The sequence below is a fragment of the Medicago truncatula genome, chromosome 1 (assembly GCF_003473485.1).
Source record: "Medicago truncatula cultivar Jemalong A17 chromosome 1, MtrunA17r5.0-ANR, whole genome shotgun sequence".
NCBI lineage: Eukaryota > Viridiplantae > Streptophyta > Magnoliopsida > Fabales > Fabaceae > Medicago > Medicago truncatula.
This window is the reverse complement of record NC_053042.1, coordinates 1,329,825-1,354,801: the sequence shown is the minus strand read 5'-3', so window position 1 is coordinate 1,354,801 and position 24,977 is coordinate 1,329,825. Positions and strand designations below refer to the sequence as shown.

At 33.9% G+C, this 24,977-nt stretch overlaps 2 protein-coding genes across 2 annotated transcripts; both read left to right on the top strand.

Moving 5' to 3' along the window:
* LOC112418704 (serine/arginine-rich splicing factor RSZ22A) lies at positions 1–4,176 on the top strand. Its single transcript, XM_024775205.2, has 6 exons — positions 1–139; positions 325–436; positions 1,255–1,343; positions 2,727–2,967; positions 3,338–3,454; positions 3,893–4,176. Exons 2-6 carry the CDS (start codon positions 348–350, stop codon positions 3,927–3,929), a joined length of 573 nt encoding a protein of 190 aa, XP_024630973.1. The 5' UTR covers positions 1–139; positions 325–347; the 3' UTR covers positions 3,930–4,176.
* Positions 4,177–7,360: 3,184 nt separating this feature from the next.
* Positions 7,361–23,091, top strand: LOC11429623 (DNA topoisomerase 1). The gene is made up of 23 exons (XM_039831818.1): positions 7,361–7,634; positions 7,712–7,954; positions 8,765–9,123; positions 9,355–10,006; positions 10,169–10,255; positions 10,657–10,703; positions 11,392–11,501; positions 11,594–11,694; positions 12,264–12,356; positions 12,997–13,080; positions 13,875–13,958; positions 14,882–14,950; positions 17,211–17,270; positions 18,085–18,156; positions 18,462–18,569; positions 18,769–18,845; positions 19,298–19,381; positions 19,902–20,007; positions 20,105–20,194; positions 21,053–21,118; positions 21,355–21,450; positions 22,585–22,673; positions 22,774–23,091. The coding sequence occupies exons 1-23, from the start codon at positions 7,563–7,565 to the stop codon at positions 22,829–22,831; spliced, it is 2,907 nt and encodes a 968-aa protein (XP_039687752.1). The 5' UTR covers positions 7,361–7,562; the 3' UTR covers positions 22,832–23,091.
* Positions 23,092–24,977: the final 1,886 nt, after the last annotated feature.

Sequence of the window (24,977 nt, the reverse complement as noted above, 5' to 3'; positions counted from 1 at the left end):
TGAATTTTGATTTGATGGTAATTTTTGTGTAAAGACGAAAATAGACAAGGTGAACGTGTAACATAAGGTTTATAAAGTGCATAACCACTTCACAAAACAAAACAATCGTGTTCTTGCCGCTAGCTAGGGTTTTTCTCAGGTTTCAGATCTCTCCTTTTCTTCTTCCTTTAACCTTCCATTTTTCACTCTAAGCATTCGCAAACCCTCTTATTTCTAGGTTTCATTTTGTTTTACTCACAATTGAAATTCTCATCGATTCCCAAACCAAATTTTCTCTTTCTAGTTTAAACTAATTGAATTTCTCCATATTGTTGTGATTTGTAGGTTTTTTGATCACGAACGAAACGATGTCTCGTGTGTACGTGGGTAATCTGGATTCCAGAGTGTCAGAGAGGGACCTTGAGGATGAATTTCGTGTTTTTGGTGTAATTCGAAGGTAATTCAACAAACATTCATCATTATATCATCAAATTTCGTTTACGTATTTGTAAAGTTTTTTTTTTTTAATTAACCCTGTTGATTTTTCATGTAAAGGATAAATATGATTGCATTGTATTGTGTTTTGTTTTTGTTTGTAATTATCGGTAGAAATAAGAAATTTTGACCTTTTATTTTAGAGAAAAATATATGGAAATAGGGTCTGGTGCCTTTTGATGGTGTGGATGTTTTTGTTTCTTAGTGACTGTTTGGATTGGCTTATTTTGAAGCTTATGAAAAAATAGTTCATGCAAATAAATAAGCTTTCATGTTAAATCATAAGTAAGAACGAAAGTTGTATTTCAATAAGCTGCTTTTTCATACACTACCTTGACAAACTTTATGAATAATACATCAAGCTTATTTATTTGCATAAGCCATTTTGCGTAAGCTCAAAAATAAGTCAATCCAAAGGCACCCTTAATCTTAAAGATGCCATCTTTTTATAATTCAATTTAAGCTTATTTTTGTGTGTTGTGTTGATTATTTTTCATGGATTGAGCTTATCATGTCTTTGATTTCAAATAATTCTGTATGAGAAACACAAATAAACTATTGTTTGTTTTTGGAAGTTTTGAGTGATAAAAATTGTTTTTTTTGTGTGGGCATTGTTGTTTATTTTTTGTGGATTGAGCTTTGTCGTGTCTGTGATTTCAATAAATTATGATTAATCTTGTTTTATAATGTTCAATTTCTCAGGTTTGTTTAGAATGTGTATTTTTTGCTATTGGTTATTTAGAGAATGACTTTCTTTTTCCATCGATGTTGTGTTTGCAGTGTTTGGGTTGCTCGAAGACCACCTGGCTATGCTTTTATTGACTTTGATGACCGCAGAGATGCACAGGATGCTATACGCGATCTAGATGGTATGTGTAGAAGAATTATTAATATGCATTAAAATGCCATATATATTTTAAAGTGTCATGTATATTACTATATGTATATTACTATGACATTATTCTAAACTGCTAATGTATTATTTGTTTTTCCACCATTTTCCGGTCGATATGATTTGTTCACAGCTTTTCCTCAACTCTACGTATTTAAGTCTTCTACTTCTGCATTGTAAATCTCTTATGCAAGCAGCTCTGCAGTAGTGTGGTTTTTTCGTTAGTCTTCGTCAGAGTCTGCTGCTTTGTACACTTTGACTTCATGTAGAGCGAGTTAACAATGTGAACTGAGGATTTGCACTGCTTTGGGGTGTTATCTCGCAAGCTACACTTCTCTTGCATAACGGCTTTATTTTATGAGATGTTTGCTACTGCAATTAACCTGTCGGCGCTACACTTCTCTTGCATAACGGCTTTATTTTATGAGATGTGTGCTACTGCAATTAACCTGTCGGCCATGTGAGTGCTGCCTGTGTTCTGTATATATGTCCCTCTGAGCAAATTGTGCTCTGATAAGCTGTTTTCGATCAGTGGTTAAATAACTTCGGAAAATATTATGGTAACACAATATTGTCTTTACTGAATGAAGAACTTGTTCATAATGATGTGTATATGATATTGCTGTTGTGTTCTCATAGCTCATGCTGCTCAATTTTCTTGAAATTTGGAAAATTTTGTCCTTGATATTATAGCCTTGTGATTTTGTTTGTTTCATGCAAGAACTCTTCATTTTAAAATAAGGTTTGAATATATTTTAAGTGAATATGTGTAAGCTGTGCATAGACATGGACACTGGACACAACACTGACATATACGTCGACACCGGCGATACTTTGAGAAAATGAATTAATTGAATATAAGCATGGCGATACTTTGAGAAAATGAATTAATTGAATATAAGCATGTGTCGGTGTCGGGCTTAATCTCAGAGGTGTCCATGCTTTAGGGTATGTAAGTATTTATCTCAGAGGTGTCTGTGCTTCAGAGTGTGTAAGTATTTATTTGAACAATGTTACACTTGTGCAATTAAAGATCTGAAGATAAAGTAATCCAAGCTTTTCTGTTACCCGTTTAATGGTGCTGATATTTTTTTTTTTATCTCTACCGAGACCTTCAGTTTGAAGACAGTATGTTTGCAGGGTTATAGCGCTATGTTCAACCAATATTTACCTGTCTAATACCTATCTGTGTGAAACCTAACACCAATATGATAATCTTTTTGCTAAATGTTCCTTATAGAAAACGTCAGTTTCAAACACGGTTTCTGTTTTTGTTCTCATAAATCTAGTCACATGGAACAGTTTTCTTATTTATTGGTTTATATTTATTGTGAATTTTCATTTGTATTCTGTGTAACAGGCAAGAATGGATGGAGGGTGGAGCTTTCTCACAATTCTAGAAGTGGTGGTGGTGGCGGCGGCGGCGGTGGAGGTCGTGGCCGCGGAGGTGGTGGTGGCGGTGGTTCTGATTTGAAGTGTTACGAGTGCGGTGAACCTGGCCATTTTGCTCGTGAATGTCGCAATCGTGGTGGTGGTGGTGCAGGAAGACGCCGTAGCCGCAGTCCACCTCGATTTCGCAGGAGTCCAAGTTATGGGCGAAGGTGAGATGGTTCCTATATTTTCATTTGAACCTTTGTGCAATTGTACTGGCACCAATGTTTTATTGTGGTATTTTTCATAATGATCGATCATGCTGTGAAAATTGTTGATTTGCCTACTTTTTGTAATAATGCTCTTGTGGCTTGTGATCTCTATGTTTTTGTTATTCTTAATTATAAATTGAAGTAGTGAAAATTTAAAGTATGAGTTTGCCTACTATTTTTTACCTCAGAATTATGCTCATCTCTGACTTGAGAGTATCCATGTCATTTCTTTTATGGTTGTTAGGTTTTGGTAGTTTCTTATGCTGAGATAATAATTTTTTTCTTATAATATGTTTTGATTATCTTGCCTTTCTTTTGCATGCACCAGGAGTTACAGTCCTCGTGGGCGGTCCCCTAGGCGCCGCAGTGTGTCACCTCGTGGGCGTAGCTACAGCAGGTCACCGCCTCCTTACCGTGGGCGTGAGGAGGTGCCATATGCTAATGGGTTAGTTATGCTCACCCTTAAATTTTTCTTACTAAGCCTAGTTATTATTGTCACTATTCGGACAGCCCTGTTTTTTCAAGGAACATTTTATTTTATGATGTCAGTGTTTTGCTTAATTTGTTGTTTAAAACAACTATATTTCTTGAAAATTTAGTCTAATCTGTATTTCAGAAATGTCACCAAGTTAAAATGGGAATTTGCCTTGGGTATCTTCTGCTGCTATCTTTTGGCGAAGACCCCAAGTTTCTTATGAACATACTTTTCCCGCTTAATAAGCATATATACCATTATTATGTTTGTATATTAAAGGTTATGACAAGTAAACATGATATAGTTGCAGGCTGCATGTGATTTATGTTAATTTTGCTTGACTTACAAAGTTAATCTTTGCTTGTAGTGTTTGTATTGACACGATGTTTCCAAATAATGTATATGCAGAAATGGCGTTAGGGACCGACGCCGAAGCAGAAGTTAATTTTGAAGAGTCAGTGAGAGCAATTATTGTGGGAATAGTGAGATTTTGGTCATTTATTGGTGCACAGAATATGAATCTGTTTTGTTTGGGTTATGACCTGAGTTTTACTGTTGTATTGGATCAGTTACTTGATTGATGTCTCAACTAGGGTTTCCTGTATCTTTGCTGAATACTTGTAGTTTCATTGCAGATAAGATAACCGTCTATTTTAAGTAATTGCTACCATTTTCCAGATCTTTCTAAAGCATATGCTTGTCTCATATGGTGTTATTTTGGTTCTGCTTTGCTTTGTTGATTTTTTGTGCTTCATTTAATGGCTAGAAGTCACCGTCTTTCATCAATTTCTGTTTGAAGTTGATGCTAGCTCGCTATGTACGTCACCAGCCTCATTCTAATTGGAAGGTTTTTCCTCTTAATTTTATAAGGGTTGACTGCCTGCATCTAGTTCTTCTAGCAGAATACCTGTATCTGTTTCACAGAATCTTGGCTTCTGATATCAATCTAGGTCTCAAAGGGGAAGTGTTTTATCCTCGTGGATAAGTGAAGATCTAATCTAATAATCTAATAATATTAAATGGCCACTCACTGATGTCACTGTGATTCCTTTTATCAATTGAAAGCTTAAAGTCCCTTTCTCTACAGATAAATAACTTCCGTAAAAGTTCTACGTATTTGCCCTCTGCATTAGTGTCAAAAAACTTTCGGAGTCTTTAAATCTCATAGTAAATTGGGATCCACGAATATTGTTCACACTTGCTCCTTCCAATCATTGAAGACAAACCCATTTATTTGACAGCTCCAAAACATGCTCTCTATCATCATATGACCCTGATCAACATTCCTGCGAAATAACCTCAAACTTATCCAATCAATTTGATCATAACCCCCACCAACCTAATTTACCCTTTGTTTTTCTCTTCATGTATAGTCGAAGGAAAAAAGCATGTCTCGACAAATAGAAAACTGGGGAAACAATAAACATCGAGAAAAGTAATTAGAAGGAAAAAAGTACCAGCAAAAAAATAAACAATCAAAGTGGGCGATAGTGGAATTCCATAAGGGCAATTTAACGTCATTGAAAGAATATGTTGAGTCTCCTTTTAAATCTTTCATATAAAAGAGTGTCTTTGGGACACTCATTGGCATTCCCTATTAAATTAAGTGTTTAGGCGTTGTGCTAAGAGTTTGATTTAGAATCTTAAGAGAAAATATTTAAATATAATTCATAATTTCTATCAAATCTCAACACCAAGTTTCCCTTCAAACCGTATAAACAGGGTAAAATTGAAGTTAAACGTGCATATGCCGAACTCACCAGTCCACCACCACAAGCAACACTTGCCACGAACCATTTCAATCTTACATTTGGATCCTCTAAATTTTGATCATTACCTTTCTGTAACTTTAGGTCTTAAGGAGAATAGAAAGTGAAGAAATATACATGCAAGGAAGATATTAGAGAGTACATAAGAGACGAAATAGATAGAAAGTAGGGTGAATTCCCAGCCTCAAGTTAGAGGATTCTTATCCTCCATTCTTCAATGTATCACGTGACTTCACTTATAAGCAGCTACTCTCGCTTCATTTTCAGGTGTGGTTTTGTAGATGAATTTTGCTCTTACTCAAATGTTGTATTGATTATTTAAATTTGTATTTTGTCAATTTTACTCTTACTCCCCCCCATAACATTGGTTAGAATAGTTGAAAAGTTCAAAGCTGATTTAAAGATAATCCCCTCCTCAAATAAAACTTCAATGTGACAATTTTTATGTTTCTTAAACGTTGAACGTAACTAAATAGTCAACTTTAAGTTATGTCACTAAAAATAACTTTATTTATAAGAATTCCAGACATTGTTTATAGTTTTTATAAGACACAATTTTATATTAAACTAAATAACATAATCAAATCTAGTGAAAATTTTATATCAAAAATAGAAAAAAAGAAGTGAACACAGAACATACTGTTAGAAACTAAAATTAGAGAGGTATTTACTCAAATAGAATCCAAACCCCTAGTATAGAAAAATAAATTGAGAAGATCCATGCGGTGAACCCAAATACATGACTTCTATATGGATTGTGTATGACTTTTTCCTTCATTTCATGATCGAACACGAGAATTTGCGGATGAAATCTGAATTGAAACCAAACAACATTCTCCATAAATAACATGGATCCAAAATGAATTAAGAGCCAGTTGAATAAATTTGAATTGAAACCAAATAACTTCCTTTATGTTAACTAGGCATAAAACTGAATGCAAGAAAGAGAACAAATGTTCGTTCATTAATCTGATTAGATTGTGCTGCAACCAACAGTTTCCAACCGTGTTGCATGAATACAAGCGTGCAGCCCTGCAACATAAGGGTTATGTTATTAAAAATTAGATTCTATAGCAGATGTACTTTTTGTAAACAAAACCAGAACAATACAATATATATTAATTTACAAAAATATCTGCAGAAGAATTACAAGATTCTCATCATATAGACCAAAACAAACTAAAGATAAATTAGAATTCTTCAATACTTGCAAAAGAAATATGGGAAAGTCAAATAAGAACTAGTAGTTCATAAATATAACTAATAACCACTGCAAATAAATGCTTAGTGATAACAGACGAAGCATAAAAATCCTGAGAAAATGAACTAGAGGACTGTCTATACTCTACAGCATTAGTCCTCGAAAAATTCTTTGAATTTGAAATTGTAAATGTTCTTCTATGATTACTTCCACGACGTTGATGAATTCCTTGAACGTTAGAGAAGACTATTTTAACTAACGGATTGCAGAAGCAATGACTATTTTAGAATTTTAATACATTGAGAGACTCGTGTAACTACTTGTTACACGTTCATGGACGAAAATGACTATCTACCCTTTATATTTTTGTTTTAAAGAGTTTAATTGATCTTTGTTTGGTGGCAACCTTCGATTTCTATAAGAAGGGTCCCTAATAATTATGACTTCTATCGGGTGGTAAGTAATGTCTGGCCATCAAAAATTGTTTTCATTAGAAATCAAACTCGGATTTTTCTGAACAATTCGTGTGGTGGGAGCTCATTAACCACTTGAGTCCAATCACTTTTAACAATATATTTGAAGCTTTTTAGTCTCACAAATTTCTCTCGATCCAACTAAGGAGGTTGGATTAGGAATTTTAAAAAACAAGTTTGTTTAAATATTTTTAAATTTTGTAAGACTTTAATGAATTTTAAGATTTTCAAAGAGTATTAATATTGACGATTTGTATTTCAAATGATTTATATCGTAAGACTTTAAAATTTTGAAACTACTTTATAGATTTATAAATTTTATGGAATTATTGAAGAGAAATTATTATAATACATATTTTTTTCACAATATTCTCACTACACACTTTTAATAAGATTTGTAGAACGTTGTGATCAATTCATACCATACCTTTAATTCACACGGCAAAGACCGTGTCCATTTAAGTCAAAATCGCGAAAACCTTAACCCTACCGTTGTTTAAAACCTTGGTTGTGTACATGGGCCGCGTTCGAATTCAATCGGGTCATAAGGTATTCTCATGCATGAATGCATGGCACAACGCTTAAACCCTCTTTCTCACCAAAAACCATGAGAATCAAATTGAATTGAATCTCAAATGATTCAATTCCAAAGAAGCTTCTTCACCACCACCACCACCACTCCTTCTCCCTCTCTTCGCAACCTCATGGTTAGGTTTAGGTTCACTCTAATCTCTTCTTAATTTTCATTTAATTTAACTTAATTACTTCTTAATCTCTCTCGCAGTTTCAACTCAGATCATTCCGCAATCCGTTAATCTCGCCGCACGTGAATGTAACTAACTTCGCCCTCCAACGCTGTAACCGCTTTCCGTTTCGTTCATTCAGCTTTATCAGCAACGTAACTAACTTCACTGCTTTGAAGACCGTTAATGGTTTCGGTTTTCGAATTTCGGCGAATGGCATTGGAAGGAGCTTGCCGTTCTCATCTGCAACGCCGGAGAAGAAGAAGAATAAACAGAAGAAAAAGGTAAAAGTTGTTGCTCATTGAGTGTAATAACTAATAACACAGGACACCACACTCACACCACCGGTAATAATAATTTAAAAAATTAAAGTTATTGAGTTGGACACTAGACACGCCTTCTGAAGTGTTCGTGTTACATATATAATTGATGATTTTCAACCTATGAAGCACGAACACAAACACGGAAATGGATATATGGATACGTTGACACCGATAATAATAATTTAAGTAAATGACATAGTTCAACTTAATCACAGTGTCATGCATGTGTTACATAGTTTCCAACAAGAAAATGATGAGAATTATTAGTACAAGGTTTTAAACTGTGGTTTCATAGTTATTTTAGTTATGGAATCGTTGAAACTAGAAAAAAAATTGTGTTACAACTATTGTAAAATTGTTTGTTTAAAAAAAAAAAAACTTTTGTAATGGATAAATAGAGATTTGAGTGGAATGCCATGGAATAAATTATACTGTTCGGATATTTAACGATTGAATGCAGAAAAACACACGTTTAATTTTATTATTCCCCAAATTTGAGTGGAAGAAAAAAGCTAGGTATTCGATGGAATGGGATGGGGTTCGTTCCATCATATCCTATTTTAAAGAATTCAACTATGGTATAGTTTTTACGATTCCATTTCATCCTGTTTGTCAATCTAAACACAGCCTTGGTATAGTGCTTGCAATTTTTTGGGCATAGACCTTCTAGTTCCCAGGGAAAAGGAGCTATTGTAATCTGGTTCGCACTTTGAAACATTGCTATAGTGCTTGGTGTTGTTTTAAGCATTGATGCTAACATGATTTGTTCAGGAGAGTTCGTCCGTTAGCACTTCAAAAGAAACACAGGATAGTTCTGCTTCTACAAGGTTGAAAAAGAAGGAGGTAAACTCTTGCCAGGTTGATCTGGAGAAGCAGCTAGGGAAATTTACGGGAAAACCATTGTATCCACCCGTGGGAAAGTCTGTGATGGTTGTGGAGTCTGTTACGAAGGCAAAGGTTATTCAGAGATACCTTGGTGATATGTATGAAGTCTTGCCAAGCTATGGTCATGTAAGAGACTTGGCTTCAAGGTCTGAATCTGTGCGACCCGACGACGATTTTAGTATGGTGTGGGAAGTTCCCTCATCTGCCTGGACTCACCTGAAGAGCATCAATGCTGCATTGAGCGGGTACATTCTCACATCCACTTACCTTAGTTTTCCAGTAGCATTGGTTGATTATATTAATATAATTCTCTGTGGGTGCACTAATCACAATTGTTCTTCAGTATGATGTTATGTTATTATAGTAAAGCAAATTATTAACGATTAATTGTAATGGATTGTTTAACTTCCATGCTTTTATCCACTAGTGTCTGGCTACCTGTGCGTTAAATTAATTAATTTCATGTTGTTTCACAGAGCAAACAATCTTATCCTTGCATCAGATCCTGATCGTGAGGGAGAGGCTATCGCTTGGCACATAATTGAGATGTTACAACAACAGGGAGCTCTGCATAATAATATTTTTCTGGCTAGAGTTGTTTTTCATGAAATAACTGAGCAATCTATAAAAATTGCTTTGCAAGCACCACGGGAGATTAATGTGAATTTGATTCATGCTTACCTTGCACGGAGGGCCCTTGATTATTTGATTGGATTTAACATTTCGCCATTACTATGGAGGAAGTTACCAAGTTGCCAATCAGTAGGAAGAGTTCAATCTGCTGCACTTTCTCTAATATGTGATAGAGAACTTGAAATTGATCAATTTAAACCCAAGGAATATTGGACTATGGAGGCCATGTTTAATATGAAAGAGCAGAGATTAACCAAGGACTTAACATTTCTTGCTCACCTGACCCATTTTAATTCAAACAAGCTGAATCAATTTTCGATTACTTCTGGTAGGGAGGCAAGGGATGTTGAAAGCAAAATAAACTCTGCAGAGTTTCGGGTTGTTAGCATGAAAATAAGCAAAGTTCAAAGTAATCCTCCAACACCTTATATAACATCAACACTTCAGCAAGATGCTGCAAACAAATTGAATTTCTCTGCAAGTCACACAATGGCGGTACTAATTTTAGTTTATTCCTATCCTATTTACTTGACGTTGACATAACCTTGGCTGTAAACAATATCTTTTTTTCCCTTGGAATTATGATTTAATTATGTTTAAATTTTAGATTTTCTATAATTTCTTTTATCATTAATCTCTATTGAATTTTGAATGCAGCTTGCTCAGAAACTCTACGAGGGAGTTGAACTGCGTAATGGTATAACAGTTGGTTTGATAACATACATCAGAACTGATGGACTCCATGTAGGTATCCCTTTGGTTGCATGAATATGGTGAAAATTTGTGAACTACCCTTTGTGCATTGTATATAAATATTATATTATATTATATATCAATTTCATCATTAATTGTCTACTGAAGCTGACCATGTCATCTCAAAACATATCCTCCTCCTTTTGTGCTGTCTAACTATTTACGGTATTTAACATAGCTTTTATATAACAGTTATGTCATGAATCTTGGCTAATTAAATGTGTTCACTAATCTCCTGTTAATCTTCCATATGAGATTGCAATTTTGATTTTTACTAGTGGGTTCAGACATGTGGATGGAATTTATGTTTATTTGGAGTGTCTTTCTGTCAATCCAATAATCTTGTTTCTGGATGATTGTTTCTATTTTTAACACTCAGTTTTATGTCTTAGATTTCTGATGAAGCTGTTGCCAATATTCGCTCCCTGATCATTGAAAGGTGATGTGTGCATCTCCATACTTATTTCTGTTTATGCCTGCGACCAGAGCTACAACACTACTGAATATAAAAGTAGTTTATTAATATACTCCGTACTAGAAGCTATTTTGCTTATACGGTTTTTACACATTTTGTGTGTGTAAGAATTACATTTCGCCGACAGACATGTGGTCCGTGTTTTGTCAAACTATTGCGTGCAACTATGGATTTCCGGACCGCACAATTGAATGCCGAGACGGAATCTCGAAGAAGTAAGGAAGAAAATACAAGAATCAAAAAACAAGTTGGAGAAATGTGAAGGGGTGAAGCAGTGTGGAGGTGGATTTTAGAAATGAGAGAAGAGGGCATTTCAGTTGTAGGATTTATGTTTCACGTAACGGGATTTTATATGCCAACTATTTGCGAAGTATTATTTCCCTAAAATCTAACTAACAACCACGGAAATATACTTAAGTTGAACCAGAAATTAACAAAAATATCTATATGCATAGTTGTGATGTAAGAAAGTGGTTCGAAGATCAGAATTGTAGTTCTGTTCTATCTACGTTTAAGTTATTTATTGTCACTTTCTTCCCCTGCCAATTTTGTCTAAAGTTGCATAGTCATTTTTATCTCAATTTGAATGCTTATTTTTGTGGTTTAAGCAAGTTTTGATTTTTTGATGTGGTATTAAATTTACTGGGTGCAGCTATGGACACAATTTTGTTGCACAAAGTCCACCGCAGTATTTTAGCAAGGTGAAAAATGAACAAGAAGCCCATGAAGCCATTAGACCGACGAACATACGTAATTTACCATGTAATACAAGATGTGATTCTTTCATAATTATTTTATTTCAATGATGAACCAAGGGCAACAGATAACAACATTATTTCTGGATGACTTGTCAGCAATGCTAGCTGGGGTATTAGATGAAGAATCCTTGAAGCTATACACACTTATTTGGTCAAGAACGGTTTCATGTCAGATGGAACCAGCTAATCTTGAGAAGGTTAGATTATGAAATATCCATCGAGATAAAGTAGAGTGTTTGAAGTCTATTTTTTGAACTAGCTGTTTTCTATAATTTTTGCTTGGATGACTGACTGTAGATTGCTTGGATAATTTTTTAAAACTATCCCTTGATTAAAGTGATTACAACAAAACCAAATAATTTACATAAAGAAAATATGAAGTTCAGGAAAAAGGAAACTAATGATGCTCAGTAATATTCAACATATGCATTGTGTTTCATATCAGTAATTTTCATGTATCTTATTCTTGGGTTCTTCAATTTGAGGTCATATTTTTATCTTTCTTTCACTCATCTTTGTAGTGATCAATTTCCTTTGTTGTATGGAACCTTGGTTTAAAAAAGGGAAAAACTGTTTCTCGGTAAATTCATTTTTCCTAACCATCTTTCCAGGTCTACTTTTGTTAGATTGTGTCTGTCCTAAATAAATATCATTAACATAATATATGATCTTGAAATATAATTTGTGTTCTTTTAAAGTTCACATGCTTCGATCTGATATTATTATGGCTGACCAGATATGTTTCCTAATGTCTTTCCGATTCCAGATACAAGTTGAGTTTGGAAATGTTGATCGGTCTATTATGTTAAGGTCTTCTAGCTCAAGGGTCGAGTTTCCTGGATATCAGGAAGTTTTTACGGTATGGTTAGTTCTTGCAGATAAGTTATATTGTGAGGAGGTGTTATTTATCCTTGTGATGGTTCGCTATCATTTGTCTATCCAGTTGATTGCCCTTTACAAATAACGAGTTTTATTTGTTTATTATACTTATTATTATGATAATTGTTAATTTCCATCAAACTAGTTGTTGTTGACTTGTTATTATTACCATTTTTATTGTTATCGATGGACTATAGTATTATTCTCAATTCATGTATGAGTTAGCTGCAAATGGGAAAATATCTATTACCGGTAGATTTCAAATTTAAAGCTTGTGTAATATTTTGAAGTTCTGCTATATGCTTCAAAGTATACTTTAGCTATATAAAAAACTTAATACTCTTAGAGTCTCCACAGCCAGAAAAAAATTATATTGGATTCAATATGAATTCGATCCTTTCTGTATACGCGAGGTTGTGACAATTTTGTTTTCGACCAATTATTATTATCATTATTATTATTTTTAGGGGAATTATTATTATTATTATTACTACGTTCCTGTTAAGTACCGGTGCTTCAAAATGTTTAAGCTAAACTAGAGAATGCCCACATATACCTCTAAAAGAGTAGGTAGGTAAAACCATGTTCCCAACTTATGTATGGTTATTTTTCACTTCTAGGACATTGTCACTGAAGCTGGACAAGATAGAGATAGCGATGGTTCCAATCATGGTCTAGCTTTTGAGGTTCTTAATTCCCTAAAGGTTATATTTCTGGAAATTTATTGTTGTTTATGCTATTGAAAATAATTTAATGCTTCCCCTTTTATGTGCCAGTCTGTGCCTCATTAGTTTATTTATATACACTGCGTTTCTCGGCTTCCTTACGTTGCTTTGCTAATGGCCAGTGGGTTTTTAAACGGAGGGTCTTGGCATATATACAAACAAGATGGCAAGGGCACTTGTAAATGTAAATTGCAGTAGTTTCTTGTCTTCCACATTCTATTATATTATTTTTCTAGTTTGGGAAAGTCAACTCTTCTAAAAGCTTTTGTCGCTAGGTGGAAGCTGGATAATAAAACTTGCCTCTAACCTTCCTCATGCAATAGTTCTTTGGATTTAAAGTGTGTCTATGTAGAATTCCATTTTACCTTGTGCAGAAATTAAATTTTATTTAAAAGAACAGGGCAGCAATTATTGAACTTTGAGCAGTTAGTCAATAATAGGGGGACTTAATTGCATGTCAAGGATCAACTTTAATCGAGGCTTAGGAACATGATTTTGTCACTGAAATTTGTCTATTCATTTTGCTGATTGTTCTTACCTTGCCTTATGCTAGGTTTGTTATGTATCTTTTTTGTGTTTCCAATCTGTGAATTCCCATTTATGGTGCAGAAAGTTGTACATATCAATCTGAAATGGACTTGCGACATTGGTAGAATAAAACCTATTCCTGATTGCTTTCTTTGTTGACATAATGACTCTTCATTTACGATTAAGTATTTATTGATGCCATGAATTGTGCAACATATTTCCCTTCATTGACTTTTATTATATAGAAAGAGGATCTGTTACATCTTGTTCAAACTGGGGCAAGACAGCACCATACACAACCGCCACCACGTTACTCTGAAGCATCACTGGTAAGATATTTTGTTTCTTTCGTTATGCTTAAAGGAGTATTATAGACCACACCTGTGGTGATTTCAGCCAGCAGTACTGCTCTTTTGTTGTATGTAGAATTTATGCTTGATACTGGAATCCTAACAGCGGGTTATATATAATAATGAATTAATAGAGATTGCATTTTAATATGCCTGGAAGTATGTTAGATACCTCCTCCGAGCAATGCTATTGTTAGGTTCAAAATGTCGATTTTTGTTACCAGATATCGTAATGTCTAGAGGCAATTCTGAATGATGTGCAAGTTGACGAGATTTCATTTTATTGATTTGTAGTATAATCTTTATAGTTTGTCTTAATTAATGAACAACACCCATTTCGTTTAGTTGGAGTATTATCTGACTAAGTTGAACGGTGAACTTTATATTCTATAAATGCTTGCTTTTTGTTTAGTGGATTATCTTTTCCTTCTAACTGTGTACTTTTATGATCAGTCATTGAAATTTGCATCTGTTAATTCATCTGAAGATAGAAAATTGTGCAAAATTAAATACTGTTTTAAACTTATTAATCTTTGGTCTGCTGTTAACTAGTGACATTCCCTCAAATTTTATAACATGTGCTGTCGGCTTGTGCACAGACATGCTACATTAGGAGTTTTGTTATAATGAACTTGTTTCTTATCTGTATGGCAACATATATGCATAAATTGAAATCATTATAATGCAAATATTCGTGATTTATAATTTTAAATTATGTTCTACGTTATCTGAAAAAAGTAGATATATTGCTACATATTGAGTTCAACATGAACTGGAGCTCTTTTAAATATATGCTTTGTGCTGGCAAGGAGGAAATGGAGAGCTTTAATTTCTTTTCTATCTTGTCTGTTTCGTTTTCTCTTTTTAGGATTTCCCTTATGCTATTTGCATGTCATACATAGGTTAAGAAGCTTGAAGATCTTGGGATTGGAAGACCTTCCACATATGCAAGCACATTAAAAGTATTAAAGGTATTTGACTTGGAGACAATCTAATGTCATAACCATACCGGGTCTTTTCTATCTTATATTGCATCAAGGCTAACGATTAAGTTACAAGTCATGATCAAAGATAATTATTTAAGTTGTTCACATTCTTTGTTTATCTGGAGTTTTCTAGAAGGCATAGGCTTTTCTAGAAACTATGGGCTCGATTCATCTAAGAGTCTTTCTCATCCAATTGCAATTCCTATGTATCGACATATTAAGTTGTAACATCAGCTTTTTCATTTGATTCACTATCACTGTTGACTTCTCTCTCATGTGCCACAACCGTTTCAAACTGTCAATGTTATTAATAGCTGATAGTGTTTCTCTGTGGCAAGTGGAAAATCCACCATATTTGTGGATTGTGGGCGTTTTGCTCTACGACAGAGGCATGGCAACTATAATAACAAAAATATAAAATATATATAAAAATAGGCTCAGATAAACTGCAATGTGAAAATAGAAGAGAATTGGAGAACAGAAAAAGAAAAATGCTTGAATTATACAGAATAGGATAGGATGGATAGAAAACCCTGAATAAGTGAATATCAGAGATAACAAAGAGAACAAGGATGAAAGGACAGAGAATAGGGAGCGAAGACTGAGAAAGATAGGAGAACAGATAGCATATAAAGAGAAAGAACAGAAAGAAATATGGAAAAAAAGTGGCTTGCTCATTGGAAAAGGAAGGTTACTAGACAAGGTTTTTGGAGACGCTTTTCGGAGATGGAAGCTTTCGGGATGGAAGGGGAGAGACGTCAGAAAATTTAGAGAGTGATGCTGCTTGAATGAGTTGGATGGCTGAAGAGCCAAAGAGTTGAGTCTTTTATTAGGGTTATGTATTTTCATAGGTTATGAGAATGGGTTGGGTCCATTGCCAATCTCTTTATTCTTTTGGCTTCTTTGCCATCATAGTTGTCAATCCAAGAAGCAGAGCGGCTGATTCTAAAAGTGCTATAGCGCATAGCAGGATGATCATTGACCACTATTCTGGAATATTTTTTCACAAATTTATTAAATAATAAATTCTTAACGATGAAAAATTAAATTCATAAAATTATCATAAGTAGAAATGAAAATCATAGGTCATAACTCATTCTTAAAATTTGAGTTGAGCCAAACTCAACCCCTACAAAACTGACTTGCAATTTGAGGAAGGCCTCCCATTTATAAACTCAGTTTTAGGCCATATCTCTTCCAATGTGGGACTTTCAATACACCCCCTCACACGCAAGACTGAACACTTGGATTGGATTGACTCTGATACCATCTTAAAATTTTGGTTGGGCCAAACTCAACCCTTACCCCTACACTACATAGTCGACTTGTAAGGTGACGGATGCCTTCCGTTTATAAACTCATTTTCATTCCATATCTTATATGATGTGGGACTCAACACTAAGTAGCAACAAGAGCCAATGAAACAATGAAGTAGCTGGACAGGTAAAAAGAAGAAATAAGGAATATCTATTAGCTGGGTGAAAGAACAAGATGAAACAACAAGAATATAAGTCTGCTGGAGAAAAAGAAGAACAAGAAATCAGAAGAAACGTAATAACTTACTGACAGCCGTCAGTAATCTAAAGAAAATAAAGTTTTTCGGTAATTTATATTCTCTCTCAAACACTGGAAACTGTTTAATCAAAGAAATGTTGCCTATGATCTTTGTCCTTTTTAGATGATGTAAGAAGGTTGTGGAGCTTAAGAAGCAGTGGATTAGAGCTACATGTGTAGTTTTTATGTTAACCAGAATTTAGTAATTTTCTTAACATAACATATTGGTTTCACTGCTTCACAAGGTTGAAGTTCTAGCCAAACCGCAGCACCTGACATACGAGAAGCCTTCAGAATATATTAGCAGATACAACCAAAGCCTATTCCCACTAGCTGTGGCTGTTTACATGAATTATGTGACATTATGATGTCCTGTCATGGATCATAAGAACTTATCAATCAACTCATCCATGTCATAGTTTGTGACTTTCAATTTGGTCTTAATTGAGTTCTTGTGACAGGGTAATAGTTATCAATTGGAACAAGATTTATGTATCTAAGATTTTATCTTTTTGTATTCTTCCTACCTAAAACTAAATTAAGTCTCCTTTTGAATTTGCTTGTCACTGCTGTCTCTCACTATTTCAACATGTTTACTGCATCTCGCATGGAAATTTTATGGCATTGCATACGTTAACTGTTAAATATCAGTTTGAAAGAATTATTGGCCCTCATTTGTTTGTTGCTTCAGGACAGAAACTACGTGACAGTAAATAATCGTGTTCTCTCTCCAGAATTTCGTGGTCGTATGGTAAGCTTTGGGCTTGATGTTCTGAATTTATTGTTTTTTAGGATGAAAATACCAGTTCTGTCGTTGTACAATGTTATTAACATGCGGCAAAAGAAGACTTCAGTTGATGTTGGTCTTGCTTTTAGTTGCTTGAAATTTTTAAATCAATTGATTTATATCCTTCACTCTGTAGTTTTTCCCTTGCTATGCATATAGACACTCTAATTTCAGGCTACAACACATATACATATTCACAGATCTATTCCTTTGAATTCTGTTAATAAATGCAATTTATATGATATATGATTGGTTCTGTGCTGTTTTTACCTTTGTCTCTAGTTTTTTTTCTCCCTATTGTCTATACTTTTTTAAATTAAATTCATACTGCAATATTCATTTAAGTCATCATTGCTTTGGGAACATTTCTCCCGTTGTCTTTTATTTGGCCCATAAAAGAAATCCATAAAGCCAGTTTGAATCCTTGTCACCTGCTTCACTGATTTCCATAATGGCTAGGAAATGACATCAGAAAACATGGTGAATTTGCATACTATGCGGATTTCAACAACTTCATATTATTTATGAATTGCTCAGAATTCTTATCGAGCAATAATCCCTCTCCCTCATGAACGAGCCTTATGTATTTAATTCCCCACAAATCTCTTCCGCCCATAAGATGCAGGGGGAATTAGATAATTATATTAATAGATGAGTTCTTTTGGTTTCATATTCTACATGACTTAACTCATGATAAGCTTGCCCATTTTCAGTTAATTTTTGCTTTGTAGAAGTGAGACGTGTGATGAGTTTTATGCCATTTTTGGGTGATATTTAGGTTTCAGCTTTTCTTTCACATCATTTTTCGGAGGTCACAGACTACAGTTTCACTGCTGATATAGAAACTGAGGTATCTACTATGACTGTGTCTCCTCCCCCACTTGATCTCTGCAATGTATTATAGATAATATTTCTTTCAAGTTACACAAAAACATTCGTAGGAAAGCAGGCTTGGGAATATTACATATATTCTTAACATGTTTTGGAAAAATATTTCCAGGTATCATCGATTCCTAGGAATATATTTTACTCATGGATTCCCAGGAATCTGTTTTGCTCCTGCTTTCCCTGTTTTTTATTATTGTCTGAGCTAGGCGGTCATTGTTAATTGACGATCATTTCTTTAATAAAAAATGTGCTTAATTTTTTACTCAGCTTGATAATGTTTCTGCTGGAATAACCAAATGGAAAGGTCTCCTCGGAGATTATTGGATGCGGTTTAAATCAAATTGTGACCATGCTTCCGATATTCCTATTTACCAGGTGTGGAATCTCTCTTCATTGCTTAATGCTTGCGATTTTGGGGTCTTAAATCATGTTTTTTCTTGATATACTCTCTTGGCAATGTTTTCAATGCACTTTGTATGTTTGCATACACTGTTAGTGACCGTGATAGCCTGGAAACAAAATGAGCAGCATATTTTTCATCTTATCTACACATTAATGATTTTTATACTTGCAGGTTGAGAAGATGTTAGAAAAAAAATTTGGGGATTTTTTATTTGGATCTCTCCCAAATAAGAGTCGATCGTGCCCCAGGTAAGTTATGTCACGTTATGGGTAGAAATAGTTAAATATTAATCTCATCATGTGTGCCACACCCTCATGATTCTATGTTTATGCTGCGGTACTTTTGCCATAAAAGAGATGATAACAAGATAAGTGTCTGCACCTTACTGTCAAACTGTTATAGTTTAAGAATTTAAATACTTCTTGGTTATGAAACTTGGTCGACCTTGCATCATCCACTACCGTTTAAAATTCACCGATACAGCCATTCCTAGTAAACGGTATTTTCTGACCCTGTGGAGTATAAATTATATGAAATCACATTTGTAATGTTTTAGTTATACTGGGGTAAATTTTGTGTTTTGAATGTGATTATGCTGATTTTGTTTGTAGAAAAATGGTTTGTTGATTGCGTTCATTATATACTGCCTGATTTGTTTGTCAGATATTCTCTTGATAACTTCTTATTTGACTTGTTTCAGTTGTACGGAAGGCACACTGATATTTAAAGTAACTAGATTTGGTTCTGGCTACTTTATAGGCTGTGATCAACATCCGAGGTGCAAGTGAGTATTATACTCTACATATTTGCTTTGTAGGTTCTAAGTTATAGCCTAACTGTTGTGTGATTTTCACACAATGGTGTACTTGTATGCTACTTTACACATTTGAAAGAATGGTGGGTCTATCCAGTATCATACAAAATGACATGCAATGTTTGAAATTTAGGATATGCATAACTCATGGGTCTTGTGTAAATTTCAAGATTGTTATTATTCTTGTCCTCATTACCACATTTTTGCTTGGTGAAACACTTCATTTTTGGAAATTACAAATTTATTTGTGGTGCTTGTATTTTATGAAAACAGGTACATTTCTAATGCATTATGTTGTGAATAATTTATTTTAACTATTATTAGTAGTAATTATTATTAGTCTTTAAAAAACAAAAGCAGTAATTCTTATTATTAGTAGTGGTTATTTGTATTCAGCCCTTTAGTTTATTAATCTGGCCCATTAGGTTACATTGGCCTATATAAACACATTAGTGGTTGTAAATTATTCAGAAATTTGAAATATATTCAGGTTTCACATATTATATGGTGATGAGGAGAAGGAAGATACACCTCAGCCAAACATCACTATTGGAGAGGAGCCAAAACTCCTAGGCTTTAATAGTTCAAATGAAAAGGTAACCTTGGCCCTGTTGTATGTTTTAATGGACTGGTGTAATTTGACTTGTTTGAACTGCTGAATATTGTGTATAAATGGCATTTCGATTCCCTCAGGTTCTTTTGAAAAGGGGTTCTTATGCAATCTATGTTCAACTCGGAGAAGACAGGAAGGGACACACACCTAAAAGAACAACTGTTCCTTATGTATGTAATACTAACATTTTCAACTCTTTGAGGCAGTTTAGTTTACTTTTTTGGCCATTGATGTGAGGTATTATTATAATAGTTTGTATCAAAGACATGAAGAAGTTTGTATCTCCCATTTTTTTTGCATGCCTGCATATTGTGCAGTCTTCTAATAGTATTATAAGCTTGAATGAAAGATTTTGTAAGACTTGTGGAAATTACAAAGGTGTGCAGTCTTCTAATAGTATTATAAGCTTGAATGAAGGATTTTGTAAGACTTGTGGAAATTACAAAGGTCATCTAGGTACAAATTACATGAGATGCATGTATGTAGTCTTCTTACTTGATAGAAAGGGAAATATGAATGTTAAGACTTCAAAATATGGCAATGCAGTCTTGTGAATAATACTTGATAGTAAACTCAAAATTGTTTCAATTTACAAACCAAGTTTAGCTATTATTTTATTTCATAAACTGTTACTTAACCATATTCTGTCTTCTGGGCCATCTGCTAATCGTATTATGATGTCATTTAGTAAGGGGAGCGCAATTTTTTTTCCACAGGGGGAATCAACATTTTTGTCCAAAATTCTCTGTTCTTGATCTTGATTGTTGAAACCAAATTGGTGGAATTATATCCAATGGCTATGTTGAATAATGTGGCTATTTTTTTAATTTTGCACAAAGTTCTCTCTCCCCTTTTTGAATGTGGCTTTTGAGTTTGTTTGGTGTGCATGCATTTGTGCAACTGCTGGTCTGGTTGGCCCGTTTTTTGTTTTCCAAGGATCATGGGTTAAAAAGCTAATTGTGCAAGTCTGACAAATTATTATATCTTCCAATAAAAAGAAAGAAATCATAGAATTTGTGTTGTTTCAGGTAAAGGATTTGGAGTCTACCACCCTTGAAGACGCACTTGCATTGCTGCAATATCCTTTTACATTGGTAAGTTTCTCAATTCTAGTTGAGCTCCTTGTCATGTTGTTGATTTTGCATGTCAATTTTTGACAGCCCAGTTTATGATGAAATAATTGAGATTTTTATGTATAGTTGTGTTGTAAGACGATCTTGGTGTAGTTAGTAATAATATTTTATAAACAACAAAAGTGCAAGGCAAACTTTCAATCTCTCTCTCTGTTATTGTGTTCCTTAGTCATAAATGTTTTTTTTTTCTGGATTAGGCTAAGCATCCTGAGGATGGACGTCCTGTCATAATAAAGGCTGCAAAGGATGGATATTCTATTAGACATCGATCCACAATTGCTCATGTTCCTAAGGTACTATTGTAGTTTCATTATTTTTTATCAATATTTTATTTCCTTCCGGTCTTTGCAACCACTGCAATAGACTTTATTAGCTAAATTAGAATGCAAGTAAAAGAATTAGTGCTAAGAAAAGAAAATATATAATACTGCTCTTTGTCAACTCATGTCTTTGGTTTTGGAGCATATTCTTGGAGGCAAATAGACATGGAAACAGGCCAGGCCAATGCCTTGAGCAAATTAAATCAGTTCCATTTAATAGGGGCGTCGGGGGTCCCTATTATAGGTTTTAACCTGGGTATAGCGATACCATATTTTGTGTGGGTTTGCATAGGATGAAAGTTCCATGGTACGGTACTGATTCATGAACAGACTGAGTAGAAGATGGACAACAGGTCCAGAAGTGGATGAGGTTTAGGGGGTTTCACTGGATGAATATAGTGACACGGAAGGATAGGTATGATGAGGAGAGGAACCAGATTAGGAGGAAGATTTTCCTGTCATAAATTCTTCAGTTTGAGAATGAGCTGTATCTGGCATAGAGGCCATGGATAATGAGGTTAGATAGTAAGGAAATGCTGTGGGCAGAAGCGCAGAAATGGAATAAACAAATTTAGAAGCAAGAGATGACTGAGATTCATATTTAGGAAATAATCCTGAATAAGGGAATCTTAACTGGTTATAGACCAAATTGTTTGAATTGAATATTTTGCCATTTGTATCCATGCTTTCGTTTATATCTTTTATGGAAAAAAAATAATCTTAGGAAATGCGGCGAGTGATAAGACAATTTGTAAGAGTTATATAGTTTGAGATAGGGATAACATGCTCAGCCAAATATTTTTCAGAAATCATAGCATATTTATGAATAATTTGTAAGTGTAATTAGAAAAAGCAGTGTATTTATGAATAATTTCCAATTCTGAAATGTATAGAGAGCAAACAAAATCATCCTTAGTAATCTGTTTGATCAACAAAAATGTTTGTACTAAACTGCAGTTCAACCGTAGAATCAAATTGAACAATTCAGTAGATGAGAATTGATTTTACTGCATTTGATATATAGCTCAACACCCTTGTGTCCACTACTTATGAGTGCCAATATTTGTTTTGCGAAATTGTATGTGCACTAATTTTGTTGGTATACAGAATATGAAGTCAAGTGCAGTTACCTTGGAAAAGGCCCTTGAACTTCTATCAGGTGAAGATGCGAGAAATGTTGGTGGACCGCACAAACGGTACTCTCGAGTTAAAGATGTTGAAGCTCTCTAAGATTTTGACCTGGATAATTAGCATGACTACAGAGTTTTCACATGATTAACAAGTTAACTTTCGCAGTAAGCTACTAGCTATGTTCGACAATTATGCAAGAGTTACAACTCCCAGTCCCAAATGAGTCAAGGATGATTCATCTATGGGGCCATAAAGTGGAGTTGTGATTTTTGAGACCCATAAAGGATAGAGCATGTATAGTTCAATGAGGAAGAGCAAACATTGTTTTATTCACTGTTGTATCGGTAGAGAAGACCGTAGAGGTCATTATAGATTGGTGGTGGTTTTACCATAAGTACAAAGTTAAGTATTTAGAGAAGATACAATGGTAGTTTGTATTTGTTAGTGATTTTTGGAAGGGAAATTTCAACTAAATAAATTAAATCAGTAGATCTCATCATGTTCATTTGAAAAAGAAAGAGTATTTGAGATTTGTAGGGGATGGCAATTCTTTTTCCCTCCAAAGTGGATGGCATTTGAAACCCGATAATTTTTTTTAATAGACTAAATTAGAAGTTTTAAAAGGTAAAGAACACCAAGAGCATCCACATTGGACATATCCAATTTTTGGTACTTAAGCGGGTTATAAGTGTACGATTCACACTCGTTAATGATTTTTTATTGATAGTAGTTAATAAACACTTTATCCTTCCAACCAAACACCTTAAAAAGATTACTAAATGAATCTCACAAATAATTATATATATTAATAACTTTATATCATTACATTTCAATATTTTAGCATTAAAATGGTATGGGTCCCACATAGAGAAAATAGGCTTAAAGTAGAACCTTACACAATAAGCGTCTTTCTATTTTTCACCACAATAAGGATATGTATGATAACATGCCAATATACGTTATTTTCAGCATATTTTTCAGTTATTTTAGTTATGATTTGACCAAAATTAGAGGAGTTTTAGAACAATTGTCTATGATTTCAGAGATATTTTGTCATATTTTCATATTGAGTCATGTAATTCTAGTTTTCTTGAAAATCAAGCGATTCTTAAGAGTTTTTGATGTAATTCACTTCAAAATCATGTAATTAGGCAAAGCAAAGCACCTCATGAAGAATTGGGAAGACAGTGAAAGAAGATTGAAGAGACCTTTGAAGACATTACAAAGTGGAAAAATTCTATACCAAGTCCCAACACAAGTTTCAAGGAAGAAATCACTAAAAAAATGAAGAAACAAGCAAAAACGCATTGGAAGAAGGTGTTGGGACGAAATTGGATCTTCGCTGAATTATTGGATACGAGGGAGACAAGTTGAACTAACAACACATCCTCATCAAACCTTTCAAAAAAAAACATCATCATCAATTGATTTTCAAGAGATATGTTACATCAAACGTCTGTTTTAGTAGTTTCACACAAATTAAAAAATATTGTTAATTTTATATATGGAAAAGATAAATTACGAGCAATTTTACAAATTGGTAAATATGTTACTCCCTACATCACACAAGTTGTTTGAATTTCACACAAATTAAAAATTATAGTTAATCCTGCACGTGAAAGAGAAATTATAATTTGTTATGCAAAAGTATTATTCATTTTTTATGCAAAAAAGGGAGAAAATCCTTTTTATTATATTAACAAATTAAAAATTATAGTTAATCATGCACGTGAAAAGAAAGATTATGAGTCGTTATACAAAAATATTTTATTATTTTTTATGCGAAAAAGGGAGAAAACCCCCTTGTATTGCATTAACAAAGAAAAGATATAAGGAAGAAAGGGACAACAATACCAAAACCCTTTCAAGTAACAAAACAAAAACAAGCTAAGGGAGCCTTAACTTGTTCATAGCACAATCAACCTTTAGATTCCAATGAACAAATTTGTTCCATTACATCATAAAAAATACAACTAATTGATTCCAATGAGATGTATGTTCCCTTGTAATTATTCTATTCCATTCTCCTCAGTTGGACTCGTTTTAAAATATCCTAAGTTTAAAAGATTAAAATCTCAATCACAGTAGATTTAATCTCCCTATTTTCACTTACTTACGAAATTGATTCCCAATTTTAAAATCACTTAATTTTGGTATGTCTATCAAATTTTTATACTTAAAAATAGTGAATCGACATATTGAAATGACGTGACATATGATACGATTATGTGGAGTAATTGACACTCATGGAATTATAAGAAAACTCATTAGAAACTTTAGTTTTAGAATTTGGTTGTGGATTAAAACTAAAGTGATTTTAAAACGAGGGACCAAAAATTTGATGAGTGAAAGTAGGGTTTGGGAGATTT